Source organism: Selaginella moellendorffii, unplaced genomic scaffold, assembly GCF_000143415.4.
Source record: "Selaginella moellendorffii unplaced genomic scaffold, v1.0 SELMOscaffold_55, whole genome shotgun sequence".
NCBI classification, from domain to species: Eukaryota; Viridiplantae; Streptophyta; class Lycopodiopsida; order Selaginellales; family Selaginellaceae; genus Selaginella; species Selaginella moellendorffii.
This window is the reverse complement of record NW_003314316.1, coordinates 34,231-50,138: the sequence shown is the minus strand read 5'-3', so window position 1 is coordinate 50,138 and position 15,908 is coordinate 34,231. Positions and strand designations below refer to the sequence as shown.

General features: G+C 48.2%; 8 protein-coding genes across 9 annotated transcripts; 4 read left to right on the top strand and 4 right to left on the bottom strand.

Annotated features, from left to right (window-relative positions):
- Positions 1-5: 5 nt before the first annotated feature.
- On the top strand, positions 6-732 carry LOC112350861 (extensin-like; the record flags this gene model as incomplete). Its single annotated transcript, XM_024687835.1, has 1 exon — positions 6-732. A coding segment is annotated over one exon (624 nt), but the record flags the coding sequence as incomplete, so codon positions are not given.
- LOC9662080 (DNA polymerase delta catalytic subunit) lies at positions 713-5,746 on the bottom strand. The gene is given in 31 exon segments (XM_024687816.1): positions 713-942; positions 998-1,085; positions 1,133-1,206; positions 1,264-1,424; positions 1,475-1,564; positions 1,620-1,694; positions 1,753-1,824; positions 1,872-2,044; positions 2,105-2,219; positions 2,274-2,387; positions 2,444-2,523; positions 2,576-2,663; positions 2,717-2,773; positions 2,820-2,885; positions 2,935-3,030; positions 3,083-3,190; positions 3,243-3,341; positions 3,394-3,513; positions 3,565-3,651; positions 3,699-3,770; positions 3,820-3,886; positions 3,937-4,028; positions 4,079-4,135; positions 4,137-4,157; positions 4,211-4,348; positions 4,400-4,535; positions 4,606-4,801; positions 4,851-5,010; positions 5,057-5,163; positions 5,223-5,333; positions 5,393-5,746. Coding segments are annotated over 31 exon segments (3,273 nt in total). The 5' UTR covers positions 5,658-5,746; the 3' UTR covers positions 713-854.
- A 265-nt stretch (positions 5,747-6,011) lies between these two features.
- LOC112350855 (putative cytochrome c oxidase subunit 5C-4) lies at positions 6,012-6,422 on the top strand. Its single transcript, XM_024687821.1, has 2 exons — positions 6,012-6,167; positions 6,221-6,422. Exons 1-2 carry the CDS (start codon positions 6,071-6,073, stop codon positions 6,370-6,372), a joined length of 249 nt encoding a protein of 82 aa, XP_024543589.1. The 5' UTR covers positions 6,012-6,070; the 3' UTR covers positions 6,373-6,422.
- LOC112350853 (pentatricopeptide repeat-containing protein At4g02750-like) lies at positions 6,369-8,735 on the bottom strand. The gene is made up of 3 exons (XM_024687817.1): positions 8,686-8,735; positions 8,374-8,645; positions 6,369-8,312 (listed from the first exon to the last, which is right to left on the bottom strand). Exons 2-3 carry the CDS (start codon positions 8,590-8,592, stop codon positions 6,423-6,425), a joined length of 2,109 nt encoding a protein of 702 aa, XP_024543585.1. The 5' UTR covers positions 8,593-8,645; positions 8,686-8,735; the 3' UTR covers positions 6,369-6,422.
- On the top strand, positions 8,623-9,783 carry LOC9661899 (pentatricopeptide repeat-containing protein At4g02750). The gene has a single exon (XM_024687834.1). The coding sequence runs from the start codon at positions 8,623-8,625 to the stop codon at positions 9,781-9,783; it is 1,161 nt and encodes a 386-aa protein (XP_024543602.1).
- Positions 9,784-9,799: 16 nt separating this feature from the next.
- Positions 9,800-10,441, bottom strand: LOC9662079 (UDP-glycosyltransferase 88A1). Its single transcript, XM_002982690.2, has one exon. The coding sequence runs from the start codon at positions 10,439-10,441 to the stop codon at positions 9,800-9,802; it is 642 nt and encodes a 213-aa protein (XP_002982736.2).
- A 108-nt stretch (positions 10,442-10,549) lies between these two features.
- Positions 10,550-11,329, bottom strand: LOC112350854. Its single transcript, XM_024687818.1, has 2 exons — positions 10,842-11,329; positions 10,550-10,783 (listed from the first exon to the last, which is right to left on the bottom strand). Exons 1-2 carry the CDS (start codon positions 11,282-11,284, stop codon positions 10,648-10,650), a joined length of 579 nt encoding a protein of 192 aa, XP_024543586.1. The 5' UTR covers positions 11,285-11,329; the 3' UTR covers positions 10,550-10,647.
- Positions 11,326-12,205, top strand: LOC9661898. 2 transcript variants are annotated; one of them, XM_024687819.1, is made up of 4 exons: positions 11,326-11,667; positions 11,750-11,879; positions 11,941-11,985; positions 12,075-12,205. In XM_024687819.1, the coding sequence occupies exons 1-4, from the start codon at positions 11,382-11,384 to the stop codon at positions 12,151-12,153; spliced, it is 540 nt and encodes a 179-aa protein (XP_024543587.1). In that variant the 5' UTR covers positions 11,326-11,381; the 3' UTR covers positions 12,154-12,205. The 2 variants fall into 2 exon arrangements, with proteins under 2 accessions (XP_024543587.1, XP_024543588.1); XM_024687820.1 differs by having other exon boundaries at positions 11,328-11,667; positions 12,038-12,205.
- Positions 12,206-15,908: the final 3,703 nt, after the last annotated feature.

Here is a 15,908-nt window from a genome sequence, read left to right as displayed (position 1 = left end):
CCCCACCACCACCACCATACAAGTATGAGTCGCCACCGCCGCCACCATACAAGTATGAGTCTCCACCGCCCCCGCCATACAAGTATGAGTCACCGCCACCGCCACCATACAAGTACGAATCACCACCTCCACCTCCATACAAGTACGAGTCCCCGCCTCCACCTCCATACAAGTATGAGTCGCCCCCACCGCCTCCTTACAAGTATGAATCTCCACCGCCACCACCATACAAGTACAAATCGCCACCTCCACCTCCATACAAGTATGAGTCGCCCCCACCACCTCCTTACAAGTATGAATCCCCACCTCCGCCACCATACAAGTACGAATCGCCACCTCCGCCTCCATACAAGTATGAGTCGCCCCCACCGCCTCCTTACAAGTATGAATCCCCACCTCCGCCACCATACAAGTATGAATCGCCACCACCGCCTCCATATTACTATAAATCTCCACCGCCTCCTTATTACAAGTATGAGTCTCCACCACCACCATACTACAAGTACGAGTCTCCACCTCCACCTTACTATTACTACAAATCCCCACCGCCTCCATACTACAAATATGAATCCCCTCCACCACCTTACTACAAGTATGCATCGCCACCTCCACCAGCTTACAAGAAGTAAAAAGTTTCATGTTGTGTTCCATGGATTCAACATAATAAGATGTGTTGTGAAAGAAAGCAGAACGATTTTTTCATATAAATAAAGACTGGAAAATGTTTCATTATATATTCCCGAGTCATGAGCTTGCTGATTGCTGCTATAGTATATCTTCAGAGGCATGAATCCCCTCTACTTGGAAACCTTACATCTGATAGAGATGTCCAAGATGGAAAAGCCTTCTATGTTCTAAAAGTCCCAGCGCTGCTCTTGCAGTTCGGCTTCCGACAGATCCTTCTGTGCTTTTTTCCGTCGATAGAAGATTGGGCAATCGCGACTGCAAACACAATGCCTTTGTTAGTTGAGGCATAAACACTACTACAATGCTCAACCTTGTGCACAAAACGTCTTGATGTAAAGATCCTTGGCACCGCTGGCATTGAGTCCACAGCCTTCCAAATAGCTGCTCCAAATCCCTCACTGCGTGACAGCAGTAGCGTTAGTGCTGACGGTATATCAGAACCTACCATTTGCAACAGTTCTCTGGTATAGCTCCGCTTCACGGCCGTTGCAGTGTTTACACAATGGTGTGTCGCCGCCACTATCGTCAAAAGGACGAGTGACAAATCAGCTACAGTTAAATAGTAGGAGCTTGTACCTGATTATAGCTTTGCAGCCCAGACAGGTTAGTTGCTTTTTCGCGAACTTCATAATGCCACTGTTGGAGGGCGTTGTGATATACACGGAGCGAGTGTGGCTCCCGTGGAGAAGCTCCTTGCTCGCATTCTTGAGAATTGGTTCGAATATCCGGAGCAGTGGCTGCGACTCATAATCTTAGCGCACAAACAAATCTCGGTCTTTTGTGGTACCTTACTCAGCTGATTTTCCAGATAGTACTGAGGATCGATGGGAATGTTATTTTCCAAGACATAGATTGGATCCTCAGACCGCTCATATGCCTGCGAAAGGAGATAATTTAAAGAGACAGCAGATCAATGAACAAAAACATACAACCTTAGCTCCCTTTGCGGCTTTAATTATGACGTAAGGAACACGATCGCCTACATTTGGAGCAGTGGCTGCATCACGCTGTTGAGTTTGAGACAAGTCAGAGGTCGATCTCATGTACTAATTTAGAGGCACATACCTTACGCATACGCTCAGCAAGCTCAACATGAGCAGCCTTGACGGCATAATCATCGCCAGTTTTTGTGAGGCCCTGAAACAAGCCGTGATATACAGATACAAATACTATTCACATGATACCTTTGTGATAACAAGAAGTGATAGATCCATACGATTCATCAGCAAGTCCGAAATCATGCCCTTAACATAGTCCACAGCTCCAGGCACATCTCGATCAACAAGAATCTTGTGGAGGCTTTGAGTCACTACATTTTTTACTAGTAAACAATTATCTCGCCGAACAGTTTCAATTCCTAAAATGCACAACAAGAAAACACACATTAAGTAGATACTGTAGCACAATGTCATAATACCTTTAGTGTCCATTTTGTCGTATTTTGCGGGTTTCGTCCAAAGTAGGCCCGCATACCTCTTTTTGCTAATCAGCAAATAGGGGAAGTACACTTTCTCAAATTCCAACTTGATAGGCTGCAAATACCCGAAAAAAACATCGGTGGAGAAAACATACAATGAAGGCAAAACCTTGGTAAATGTCCCGCTGATATAATCAGCCGCCTCCCTTCCAAGATTCATGGCGTCCTCAACGGTAGAGACACCAAATTGAACCATTACTGAATCCGTATCCCCGTAGATCACCTGAAAACAGTAAGAGAAGATCAAATCCTGAGAATTCTACAAAGCCGAGCATGTACTTCTGCATTGTTGTCATATTTGTTGCTTGTGTTGAAACGTCCTTCCACGAGGGTTTTGGTGTGTTCAATCATCTGCCTTCCTGCAACTCTCGTTCTATTAAAACCAACAAAACAAAACGGATGAGATTGTACCATAGCTAGTTACGCTGGATGAAATTTCAAGGCAAGGAAGCTGGCCAACTGTTGCGCCTGTGAATCCATACACTGAGTTCGCACTAACCTGACACAATATTGTTAAGAGACCATAATCCGGGAGATAACTTCAAAACTAACCTTGAGAGCTAGCTGCCGACCGTCCAACACGGCTTTTTCAAGTGAATCGGTAGCTTCCTGCAATGATTTGATAAGTTAAGCTTAACGTTCTTCTTAAAATCACCTTCAGGTCGGCTCTGGCTCGCTTTCTGGCAGCAAGCAGTTCCTCTAAGATTTCAGGAAGGATCCCCTGAAAATTAATGTCAAAATCATCATATATAAGCACATAGAGCTATTACTTTCTCCATATTTGTTTTGACAAACGTTTCACCAGACGGCGTTTTGTTAACATTTTCTGGTGCTATGTTCAATCTGGCTTGATCCTCCGTTCTAACCTGAATAAAACAAGTAATTCCACAATCAAATACACAATATGGAGTACAGTACCAAGGTGCAATAGCAAAGATTGTAAGCCATCATAATTGATGGGTACAGTGATGCAAAATCAAGCGTGGCAATTGGCTTTTCGTAAAATCCAGCCCTTGCTTCTAGAACCTGTAACGCAGCAGCGTTTATAAAAATCGATTCAAAAGCCCGAACTACTTACGGTTGCACCTTCAAAGGTTTCCTGCCCAGCCCCTTGTCCCTTAATGTTTGGCACGACAAAGTTTCGTTGTCTGCATTTTCTTAGAATTTGTGAAAGCACCTGGGTAGTGTTTGTTATAAATGAGCAAAAATAACAATAAAATCCACTGTACCTTGATACTTTGTCCCCTCGAAAGAAGAAACGAAATGGGAACTCCTGTTACTCTTGCCATTTCGATATAGTTATATATAAACATCAGCTTTTCGAGTAATCTCTGAGGCAGATACGCATCCTGACAGAGAAAACATGGAAAATATAAACATAGAACCAAAGTGCGGCTCACTTTTAAGCAGTAAACAGCCAAACGCCTCCGAGTTTCCGAGTTACCATTTTGCAAATCAGCAATGATGGAATGGTGGACGTCCTCTTTCTGTAAGGCAAAGGTGAGACTTATTCAAAATAATAAAAGCTCTGAACCTGCTCTCCAAGGAAATGAGCAGACACCGAGTTTAAGGAGTATGAGCTGAGCTTATAATCTCTTTGCATTGCCTGCAGGGAAACTTCACATTAGTGCCAGACAAAAATAAATGCAAAAAACCTGTAGCAAATCGAATTGTACGCGTCCTTCTATCAAAACTTCCTTGCTTTCCCTTATACCATATTGCCTAAACGAATGGAGCAAATATTAGTGACAACCACCAGGCGCATTTACAACCTTGAAGAAAATGTCGCATCTCTAACACGGACTCGGCTGTTGCGAATACGTCCAAGAACAGGAAACTCCACAATTCCAAGTTTTTGTGCCCTCTGCCCAGGCAAGATGAAAGCGTGAGCAGAAATCACAGAATTTAACATACCTCGATCAGGTAAGGCATATCGAACTTGCAAATGTTATAGCCGATAATAATGTCAGGGGTCAACTTCTCGGATAAGGTCCTGCACAATCACAATCACATTATACTATATTGTAATTATTAAGAAATACTTACCCGCCATGCCAAGAGGACCTCTTTCTCAGTATCGAAGGACATAACGTCCACTCCAACTATCGCAGAACAAGATTTGAGCGTCATCACATTTCGAACCATAGGACGACTTTCCCCTTGAACTGTCACAAGATTCGCAATCTACATAATGGCGCCACTTATTGAATCGAAAAACAAATGAAAGATACGCACCTGAATAACGGGATCATGTTCGGGCTCTGGAAAATGTCCTTTCCGCCCAGCACATTCGATGTCAAAGCTCAATATACGAAAAGGTGCAAGCTTGGAGTACTGGCCAGTAGCACTATGACTGACAATCTTGTTGTATCTGGATCAGAAAGCACAAATAAAAGTGTTGAACATTTCACAATATTTCACATTTGAAATGACAAACTTACAGTATATCGATCTCAATTTGGCAGGTTGAAAGTCGGCGTGGAGTCAAACGATAAGATCCACCAGGAAGCTCAATCCAGTTTCCACCACCTACGTTGCAATCAATCATGAATCGAAGAGCAAAGAGAATATTGCTCTCGTATGTGATGAAGCATTTATGACCAAAGCCTTCCAAAGTGATGCCTTTTTCAAGAATTCCTGCTCGGAAAAGCGTACTTAGTTTCAGTACTCTACTAAAAAGTCGTACCTCTACAGGAAGCAACCATTGTTGGAAGCGCAACAACAATCTTGAGGAACGCCCTTGCTTTCTGTGTTTGGAAGTACATCAAGCTTCGCTTCTGGACCATCTCTACTCTTGTAACAAAAGTGGGAGTCTTGCTATTCCTGTTTGCTTCGCGCATTCTTGTCTGTAAAACACATATAGTTCCGCAATGATATTGCATTGATACTTACCTCGAGAGTATGGCGAAACTTAGACGTGTCATCAGGATTCCATCCGTCAGGACAGCTGATATAAAAGTAAGGCTCAAACCCGTGTATATGACAGCAAACACTGTTTCCTGGATGACCGATGATCAATCAAAACCCTTTGTAAAAGTTTGAAAAAGCAAAGACAGACCTTGCAGCGTGACACCAAACATCCTCAAAATTGCAGCAGGGCCAGTTCTTCCTGGCATCCACTCTCTATCGCTTTCGCCGATCACATAGTCAATCTCGAGTTGCTGAAACACTGACAACGAGATTAAGGTAAGCTCGAAGAAGACGCAAAAACAAGCAAGTGCTATGTACCAACGGGATGCTCTTTTGGATCAAACGCCTCGACGTGGTTGCGCTTCCATTTGGCCAAGCTCGCAGTTATGCCAGTGGCCTGGAGCTCCACGTCCCTGAGAAGCGTCTCCTCCAAGAACACATCTTCATCGAAGTCCTCCTCGTCGACAGGAGGAGGAGGCGGCGGCTCTGGCATTCGCGTCGCCGCCGGTGCCTGAGAGCTCCCCTGGCGCTTTGGAGGTGGAGCGGAGCTCTGCGATGGCGCTGCCCGCCTCCTGGACGCCATAGAACCCTAAAAACTCTATTTTCCCGCCAATGGAGAAGTCTCTCTGAAAGATCACTGAATCGTGTTGAGGCCGAGATCGGTCCATTTGTCCTGCGCCGCGAGCTGCTGCTCTTGATCTGGTCCAAGAACACAGTGAGCGATCGATCGATCCCAGAGAGGAGAGAAATCATACTCGATTCTTCCATGTCATCGGTCGGGGGAACGACGCCGGGAGGAAATGGAATATCTATGACAAGGAAATATCGATCAATCGATTAGCACAAGATCGATCTTACCGTCGTCAGGGAGCGTATCGCGCAACCAGTCATCGTCCACAATGTCCAGTAGCATCCCCAGGCCGAAATTTTCCGCCATCGCCGTCGTCCTCAAGCCCTACCTAGCTAGAAAGAGGAGAATGCGAAGAACCCTAATCCATGGCTTCTAAAGTCGCCACTGCCGCGGCAGCCACGGCTAGGAGGCCGCCAAGCATCGTGAGGGAGATCTTCTACGGCCTCGCTCTGGGCCTCTCAGGTATCTCAATTCGATCGCGCCAAGGCTTTCTCACGAACATTCCTCTCGATTAGTGGCTTCTTGCTGGAAAATGTACCACATCAGCTACAAGCGCCGTGTCCGGGAATTTTACGAGGCTCTGGAGCGCGGCGAGATCACCACGGTTATCAAGAAGGTCGAGGAGGTACCGATCGAGAAGGTCATGGAGCTCCTGGAAGAGAATTGAGAGCTAGAGCAGTGTAAATTTCCCAAGAACCCTAAAAACAAATTCGCGCATTAAGAGAATGTGTTTGCCAGGAGAATGTAGGGTGCCGCCGCTCGATCGAGCTCCACGGCGCGGCTGGCAGCGCGAGTGGCACGCCGCGCGTCGCGAATCCTTCGACAAGAACCCAGCAGGCAGATCCAATCATCGACGCGCGCGGGATAGGGCATCGTCTCCACCAGATCGATCGCATCCTCCAGGTGTCCGGCGCGGCCCAGCAGATCGATCATACATCCGTAATCCCTCCTCCCGCCTTCCAGGTGGAAATCGATCGCCATGGAGTGGAAGCTCGAACGCCCGGCGGCGACGTCGCCGCCATGGCTACACCCAAAGAGCATACACGTAAAGGCAGTGTTATCCGGGAGGATTCCATGGATCAGCATTTGACGCGAGAGATCGAGCACTCCTTCTGGGTCGCTGTTTTGGGCGTGCATTTCCAGCATCACGGTCCAGGCCACGAGATCCAGCTCGGGCATCGCATCGAACAGTCTCTTTGCTCGATGCATTTGCCCGGAAGTGGCATTTGCAGCAAGAATTGAGGTCCAAGCCACGGTATCTTTCTCTGGCATTCTTTCGAACAGATCTTGGGCATCCCGGAGCTGGGAATTCAGCGCGTACGCGGACAAAACCATCGTCCACGAAGCTAAGCTATGCTCGGCAGCGCTTTCGTCGAGGAACTTTCGAGCTTGTTCGTCATAGCGGGCTTGGGCATACACGAAAAGCAGCAGGTTTGTGGAGATCAGGCTCTTGAGCGGCATTTTGTCAAACAAAACTTTGGCTTCTTCAACGTTGCCTGATGCAGCATAGGCGTACAGCATGATCGTCCACGAGATGGAATCCCAAGCCGGCATTTTTTCGTGAAACGCTTGCTTGGCCTCTGGCAGCCTCCCGTTTTGAGCAAACGCAGAGAGCAGCGAGTTCCATGACACTTGATCGCAAACGGGCATTTGCGAGAAGACTTCGCTTGCTTCGTCGACGAGGCCGTGTTTTGCAAAGGCGGACATGAGAATGTTCCAGGAGATGAGATCTCTCGTTCCCGGCTCGCTCATCTCGTTGTCAAACCAGTTCTTCGCGGCTTTGAGATCAGTGCCTGCAAAGGCCAGCAGCATCGCATTCCACGACACAAGGTTCCAACAGGGCATTTTGTAGAAAACTTCCTTGCACTGATGTAAAGGGTTGCTGCCATACTTGGCATAAGCACTGAGCAACGCGTTCCATGAAACAAGGTCGTGAATCGCCATATCGTCAAAGATGGTATTTACTTTGCCAAAATGCCCGTGTTGAGCATTTGCTTCAAGCATCACGGTCGTCGATACCGCATCTCTCTCAGGCATCGCGAGGTATATCTTCTCAGCTTCCTCTAAAAGCAATGCCTGGCTAAGAACACTTAAAACTATCGTCCACGAGATCAAGTTTTGCAAAGGCATGTTGTGAAACAGATTTTTGGTCTCCGTGACGTGCCCTTCCTTGGCATATGCCGCGAGCATCGCGTTCCACGAGACGAGATTCCTCTGGGGCATCTTGTCAAACAGATTCCGAGCATCTTGCAACATTCCCCGGCTGCTGTAAGTGCTAACTATCGAGGTCCACGAAACAAAGTCCGGGCGTGGATTGGCATCAAACACGGCCTTGGCATATTCGAGATGCCCGTTCCGCGAATATGCCACGAGCATAACGTTCCAGGAGAAGCTGTCGCGGGAGTGCATTGTGTCAAAGACACGCCGGGCTTGCTCCACGCTGCCGAGGCGGCCATAGATTTGGATCAAAACGTTGGAGAGAATGGTGGAGCAAGGATCCGGAATGGACGAGCTGTGAACGCCTTGGAGCTGGGATAGAGTGGTGCAAGACTTGATGAGCGCGATGCATTGCTGTTCTTGTAACATTGCTGCGTTCTTCTTCGTGGTCTATCATCAAGAACACAAAGGTGGGTTCTACGATTCACAAAGCAGCATACTGGAGGCAAACCTGAGGATTGATTCGTATGGCCAGAGCGCCAACTTGGAGCGAGCAGTGTCGCATTTCCGCACCATCGCTCGCCCAAATGTCTACTCGTGGACGATCCTTCTCCAGGCTTATGCCGTAAATGGGCATCTCGAGGGAGCGCAGGCGACGTTTGAGAGAATGCCCGAGTGGAACGTCGTGTCCTGGACAGCCATGCTCCAAGCGCATGCCCAGCACGGTCATCTCTCGGATGCCAGACGGATTTTCGACTCCATGCTCGAGCGCAACGTCGTCTCCTGGAACTCGATGATCTCAGCTTATGCAAAGCTTTCGTACCTGAAAGACGCCGAGGATCTCTTCGTGAGAATGCCGGAGCGAAGCGTAGCGTCGTGGAACATCCTTCTCTCGGCGTATAGCCAGTCCCGTGTCCTTGTAGACAAGGCCAGAGCTTTGTTCGACGCCATGGCTGGCGTACGGGACATCATCTCTTGGAACACCATGATCTTCGCTTACGTACGAAACCATGGCTTCCTGGACAAGGCAAAGAGCTTGTTTGATCAGATGCCTGCACGAAATCTAGTGACTTACACTTGCCTGCTCGATGGATTCGCCAAAGCCAGGTATTTGGAAGAAGCAAAGCTGGTGTTTGACGCGATGCCGTGCTGGTTGACGGTGCCTTGGGCGTCGATGCTGCAAATGTATGCTCAAGAGGGGCATTCCTCTCACGCGCTCGATTTTCTTTCTCGACTGCCTGAACTGGACGTGCTGCTCTCCAACATTCTTCTCACGATGCACGCTCGCAACGGGCACACAGAGCTTGCGAAGATCACCTTCGACGGCATTCTCTACCCGGACGTTGTTTCCTGGACTGCTTTGCTGCAAGCTCATTGCGAGTACGAGTTTTCCTGCACAGGGACTCGCGTCAGCGATGGAGCACAAGAGCTTTTCAAGGCACTACCTCACGACGTTCTCCACACTAGCAACGCGTGCTGGAACGTGTTGGTGACGGCCTGTGGACGCTTCGGGCGGGTCGAACGCTGCAAGGAACTGTTCTACACAATGAGGATGGAGAGCGTGGAAACTGATGAGATAACGTACTCGGCTCTCGTAAAAGCTTGCAGCCATGCCGGCCTTGTCGCTGAAGCTCGCTGCTACCTTCATCTGATGCAAGAGCAAGGCGTGACGCCGCGGCTGGAGCATCTGTGCTGCATGGTCGACGTTACTGCGCGATCGGGATTCTTGTCAATCGCCGAGGAGCTCGTTCACAGTCTTCCGGTGCTACAAGACTCCCCTGTGGCTTGGGCTACGTTGCTGGCAGCTTACAAAAGCCATGGTCGTGTTCGCGGTGCCAAGTACTGCGCTGAGCGTGGCTTCGAGCTCGATCCTAGAGACAGTAGTCACCAAATTCTGCTCGCTAGCATCTACTGCCAGTGACTGCTAACCATGATGATCACGTAGAGTTCCCGGAGTTGCAAGGGACATAACTTCGTCCCTTGAGTGCCTTGTCCATGAATTCTCTTAAGCTGATGCTCGAGCTCCCCTCCTCGCTAGCGGCAATCGCTGCTAGTCTCTTATACTCCTCGGCAATGCGCCGCATCTCAGCGCCTTCCACCATCACCATCTTTACGGCATTCTCAATCTCCCCCCTATCCACGAAACCACTCGCATCCTCGTGGATCTCGACTCCGATTCTAAGCCCGTCCACCACAAACCGGCACGTCGTCGGTTGATCCGAGATCAAAGGCCAGCAAACCATTGGCACACCCGCCAAGCAAACGCACTCCAGCACGGAATTCCAGCCGCAGTGTGTCACAAATCCTCCAGTTGCCTGGTGCTTGAGAATCTCCTGTTGAGGCGCCCAAGTCGTGACGATCAAACCACGTCCAGGGGCGATCACCCTGCTCTCGAATCCCTGTGGCAGCAAGCTCCCAATGCTGGATCCTGGAGCGAGCCTCACCACCCACAGGAAGAAACAGCCGCTGGATTCTAATGCTCGCGCAAGCTCCGTTATCTGATCGTCCACCAGAACCTCCCAGCTGCCGAAGCTCACGTAGAGAACAGAGGATTCCGGTTTGGAATCCAGCCACTCCATGCACGCATTCTTCTCGGCCCCGTACACCGCACATCTGCTATCACTTTCCGAGCCGGAAGAGCCAGTCGCTATGAGCGGCCCAACAGTGAACAAGCTCGTCCCGGGGAGAATCTCTTCTCGAAGCGCATCGACGGCCGAGGATTCGAGCTCGTAGAAAGTGTTGAGTAGCACACCGTCGGATTCCACTGTCTTTCGGTGCCAGAGTTCTACCCGGAGGTGATATTGGTCCCTGGAATCCCATATATACTGCGAAATATCGTGCTGGGAGAGATCCGGGACGCCAGGAACAGCGATCTTCTTCTCGCGGGGATCTTTGGCCGGCAAGATCGCCATCTCCACGAGCTTCTTGCAAAAATACGCCACAGCCATGAAATTCGCAGGGTCCGTGTAGAGCACATACCTCGCCAGATCTAGATCGCGAGCTGGAGCGGCAGTCCACGGCAGCGAGAAATCGGCCACAAGGCAGACCGGAGGCGATGGAGAAGCGAGAAGATCTGCGAGGAGCTCTCGAAGCGCCGATTCTGGATCCATGGAACCTGCTGCTGCCTTAGGCGATCGCCGCGATCGATCCTTGTGCATCCTTGCGCTGACGGATCCGCCAGTCAGCCATGGCGGATCCTCGCACAGATTAGCCGCGTCTAGGACTGCGAGCTCCACGTCCAGCCCTGAGAAGAATGTTGCTTCCTGGATGGAATTCCGAGCTCCAGCGTTCTGGAAGACGATTGTGACCGATATTTCACCTGTAGAAGCTAGCGATCGAGCGAGGCCCATCATCGGGATCATGTGGCCCCTTCCAAGCGCAGCGCAAAGCACCATTTGGGGCTTCTTCCGCCATCGCCCCATTCCACGCTAGGGCAAAATGCTCGGCGTTTTCAAAGTGATTTTTAAACGGCTAGTTCGACGAATGGAAGATTGACATCTGTTAGATCCTTCAAATGAGATGCTGACACGTGTCCTAGCGGGATGGCTAATGGCCATGGCACAGTGTCTTTCGCTTACCTCTCTAGGACCTTTGTTTCGCATGAGTAAGAAGGCTGAGCTCCATTCTCCAGTAAGTTCTAAATCTTTGATAGCTCGCAAGGATGGAGAATTAGCAGTAGTATCCAAGCATGGATTGGCCACTGGAGTTTGCCTCTTTGCCGTGGTAGCAACACTGTGTTGTTCTAACGCTCTTGCTGAGATCTCGGAAAAAGACACTTACAACAACGTTCCTCGGGACATTCAAGGTTGTCGATGAGAGAAAAAAAAAGCAATTTTTCAGCTTGCCTGTATCGAGTGCTCATTCCCAGTCGGGTTTTAAACGCTCAGGCTCGGAGAAAGCGGCCAGGATCCAAAGACCAATCTCTCCCAAGGCCGAGAGATGCACACAAAAGTGTGTGTCGACTTGCATCGCAGGAGGAGCTGGAGGACCGGGAGAAGGGCCCCTAAACATCAGAAGGTAATGCATGATTTTAGTTCTTATCTAGTGATCCTACGACAGAACTGTGTTTTCCTTACAGACCTTTGGTTGTCTTCAAGGATGGCTTTCGAACTCGCAAGTACTGGTAAGCTTTGCTACGTTGAGCTCTCGATTTCGATTCTTTGCCTCTTTGCCAGCTTGGTTGAGTGTAGTGACATTTGTAATCTTCTCAAGGACCGTGACGATGGCCCATGATGCATCAGTAGAAGCTGGTCCAAAAGGTAGAAATGTAGTTTATTCAAGGATATATTAGTGGGAAGGATAAATGTATGTTAACAGCTTATAAATACATCAAAGTTTTTCGATTTTTAGTTGCCCGACCTGAGAAAATCCTCCCAAACTGGTTACTTGCACGAAAACACTATCGTGAAAGAACTAAAAAATGAACAAAAAATTACCCTGACAAAAAGTTCTATCAGCTTGTAATGTACTTGTAATGACAATCATAGTAGTACTCGTCATTACTTTTCGCAGTAGTCTTGAAGAATTTTCTTTCTAAGATCCCCGTGCCAATCTGCTTCGTAGAACTGGAAGATGAAGAGCACAGAGAAAACCTTCTTCTAGAACAGGAAGACCACTGTTGAATTTTAATCCTAAGTTACGCCCATGAATTCATCTTTATCATCGTGTTCTCCATGCTCCTCTTAAATCCGATCTTCACCATCTCCATCTTTGCCCCCATCGTGCTTGTGCTTCACTTCATCACGATGTGTCTCATCATCCTCTTGAGAGCTCTCTTGACTTTGACCTTTGGCCGAGACTCAGCCAGAGATCGATCAGCGAAGATCCTTTCTTTTTCTTCTTCTTGACATTTGCCTTGCGCTGCTCTTGATTTGCTCCAGGAACACAGTGAGTGGCCACAAGATAATACTAGATTCTTACCAAATTCTGCTTGTTAGCATCTACAGCCTTGTACATAGTTGATTTTTGGTTGATATTAATAAATTGCAAAACATATAAAAACGAGATCTGAGTTTGAGGTTGAATGGGAGACCACAATTAAGTATTAATACAAGTCATAGGGGTAATAGGGATAATAAAGCTAAAGACTTAGTCTTGATTGTATTTGTTTAAAACTTATCTTATTTTATAAACCTCTTTTGGTCTTTTGGATTACATAAAGCCTCCATACAAAGTGCAATCATAGAGACAAAGGTATATGCGATTTCTCTTGCTAATGCGCTGTTACTGATTAACTATTTTTTTGGGCTTAGATTAACAAGGACATGCTGTACCGTGGAAGTTGGACATGTCCATCGGCAAGAGAACAAGCAAAAGAGAAAGGTGCATGACAATAAGCTGACAACGATGGTGGTGCTGCGGACCAAGCGTAAATCTCATGTACAAGTATCAGAAAAGAGAATCGATTGCTATTTTCGCTTTGTGATTCACGAGTTTGTTCGAGTGTTTGTAGACGATTCATAAATGTGCCAATTTTTGCTCTGCATCTTTCAATACTTCCTTTTTTGTTTGTTTACCTGTTTTTAATGCAGTAAAAAGATCCTCGTGCGCCTCATGGCGTTTTTTTTCCTTTCTTGTTTCTTTATTTGCGAGCATTGAACTTTGGTACAGATAAATTCGAGCTCCACGATGTTGGCTGCTGCGCTGCTCCGGCTGGAAAAAGAATCGGCGGGTCTAGTGCTGCTGCTCTCGCTAGCTCGGTGTTGGCCTTGACGAGCAGGTACCTATACCCGGCTCTAAATTTGCTTGTGCCAGAGCTTCGATGGTTTCTTCTTGATCCATACCACTATGATATCGTCGTCGTTGTCGTTCGTCGGTCGAAGGAGCTCAGATGCAAGTCCGGGACACTGAGGCCAATGCTCGTACAGGAGGCGCTCGTTTCAAAATGTGGTGTGTCGTATGGAGCGGACTTTTTAAGTCGTCGCGTCCACAGAGGTGGCTTTGAGCGTGAACACGGCAATGTGAGGACCAAGGTAGAGCACGAACGTGTGTACTCCCGAGCCGGTAGAATCACTTAAGACTTCAAGAGAGAAAAAAATATAAGAAATCCAAGAACTTACCGAGCCCGATCGAAGATCCACCATACAGCGAAACGAAAATATAGCCAGGCTTCCTCCATTACCTGCGAGAGAAGAATCGAGCTTAATGAAGATCGCATACCCGCCGACAACCAGTAGATGTGCATCGCGACGCGAAAAAAGAACAAGAGGAACGTCAAGTCTTGCAGCGTAGATCCAAATCCATGTTGAAGCATGGCCGGTAAGAAAAATTTCGTGGCTGCTTTGTGAGTACGAGCTGCTCGCGTTGTCTGGTACATGCATCCTCTTCAACTTCAACCGTTCTGAAAGTGAGCTCTATTGAGCTCTAGGCTCGGCTCGAAAAGAATACTACTACTGGAGCACATGATCCATGAAGAGAGCTTTGCTCGTATAAAAAATTACTACTAGTCTACTGCTACAATAGCTACTAGAGCTTGGAGACGAAGTCACTCGACTAGACTAAACATACTGACAAACTTTGCAGGACCAAACCTGGGTGCAAGTGAATCAAACACATCAGCCGGGAAGCCAGAGAGCACGCTGTCGGGACTGATGGAGTCTCCTTCCTCTTTTATGCACGCATCTGGATCAAGGCACAAGAGCGGCAGCTTCTCCCATTGCGGTGGACTGCCAGCCAAAAATCCCGAAAGGTCACTACAACATAAGGTAGCACCACCTTGCTGCTGCTGTTGTTGATCTTGCTGATGTTGGTGTTGAGCTGGAGGGGTGCCAGTTGTGGCTGCTGCTGCTGCCGCCACTGCCGCAGCATTCGAGTTTGAGAAATCTGTATCCGGAAACGGATAGTCGGGTGGCCCAATGTCCGGCAACTTTGCAGTCAAGACATCTTCCATGTCTTCCAAGTCACCAAAGGCTTGCAAGCTCTGCCTACTTGGTTTCCACTCATCAGATTGCCCCTTGAAGGTGTTGTCCTCCTCTTCGTTTCCGAAGAAGAGAGGCGGGCCAAAACTCTGGAAGGGTGATGACAACAGCGTGGGAGAGCACGAAGGACTTGGGACCTGTGTTTGTGTGAAGAAAAAAAAGAAACATTTTGGTAGTGGCAGAAAAGAAGAAAAGAACCAAGCTTTTTCCACTCTTTTTATTTGTGTTCCTAGATCAAGTTACAAGTGGTTTGCTTCTACCTGGAACGCAGAGAACTCGTTGAGGGGCTCTTTGTTCATGTCATGCAAGTCGAGGCTGGAGCAATCGCCTTTCCCGGACGGCGTCTTTGGCCGCTGGAGCGCCCTGAGGAGTCGCTTTTGCCTGGTGCTCCAAAAGTTCTTGACATCGTTATCGGTGCGTCCTGGAAGGCACGACGCGATCTTGGCCCACTTGTTGCCAAGTTTCGATTGCATTTCCACCACAAGCTTTTCTTCTTCGGGGGAGAATTTACACCCACTTCTGAGACAAAAGAAAAATCACATTCAAAGCTTATATACATATATATGTATGTGTGTGTGTGATCTTTCCACGAGCACGGAATGAAAGAATGGAAAACCTTTTCAAATCGGGCTTGAGCTTGTTGACCCAGCGCAAGCGGCAGGATTTCCCAGTGCGTGGGAGGAGGCCTTTGGAACGAATGGAGCTCCAATCCCGAGGTCCATATTGACGTACATACTCTACCAATATCTCGTCCTCTTCGGGCATCCATGGCCCCTTCCTCAACACCTCATCCCCTACCTGAACTGTCTTAATACTCATTCTCCTGCCTAAACGAGCCAAAAAAGTAGCCGATTCCTATCGCCCCTCTCTCCGAGCACTTAGATCCAAGAACGCCGGTGACAGTTACAGACTGGAATATCCACCACAGATATTCTGAATTAAAAAGAGAATAAAATTCCAGTTTATCAGATTCCAGCGTCCTGCCAACTTCTTGCGTGAAAAAAGTCGCAGCGTGCAGATCGCGAGCTGGAGCGGCAGTCCACGGGTTGTCAATGAGAAAAAAAAAAGAAGCAATTTTTCAGCTTGCCTGTATCAAGTGCTCATTCCCGGTCGGGTTTTAAACGCTCAG

Coding starts and splice junctions, on each gene's coding strand:
- LOC112350855 (XM_024687821.1), top strand. CDS start 6,071: ATGGCTTCTAAAGTCGCCACTGCCGCGGCAGCCACGGCTAGGAGGCCG. Junction 6,168..6,220: donor CCTCGCTCTGGGCCTCTCAG/GTATCTCAATTC, acceptor CCTCTCGATTAG/TGGCTTCTTGCTGGAAAATG.
- LOC112350853 (XM_024687817.1), bottom strand. CDS start 8,592: ATGACCGTGCTGGGCATGCGCTTGGAGCATGGCTGTCCAGGACACGAC. Junction 8,313..8,373: donor CCATACGAATCAATCCTCAG/GTTTGCCTCCAG, acceptor TCTTGATGATAG/ACCACGAAGAAGAACGCAGC.
- LOC9661899 (XM_024687834.1), top strand. CDS start 8,623: ATGCTCGAGCGCAACGTCGTCTCCTGGAACTCGATGATCTCAGCTTAT.
- LOC9662079 (XM_002982690.2), bottom strand. CDS start 10,441: ATGGAGTGGCTGGATTCCAAACCGGAATCCTCTGTTCTCTACGTGAGC.
- LOC112350854 (XM_024687818.1), bottom strand. CDS start 11,284: ATGGGGCGATGGCGGAAGAAGCCCCAAATGGTGCTTTGCGCTGCGCTT. Junction 10,784..10,841: donor CGCGATCTAGATCTGGCGAG/GTATGTGCTCTA, acceptor TTTTGCAAGAAG/CTCGTGGAGATGGCGATCTT.
- LOC9661898 (XM_024687819.1), top strand. CDS start 11,382: ATGCTGACACGTGTCCTAGCGGGATGGCTAATGGCCATGGCACAGTGT. Junction 11,668..11,749: donor CGTTCCTCGGGACATTCAAG/GTTGTCGATGAG, acceptor TTAAACGCTCAG/GCTCGGAGAAAGCGGCCAGG. Junction 11,986..12,074: donor TTTCGAACTCGCAAGTACTG/GTAAGCTTTGCT, acceptor AATCTTCTCAAG/GACCGTGACGATGGCCCATG.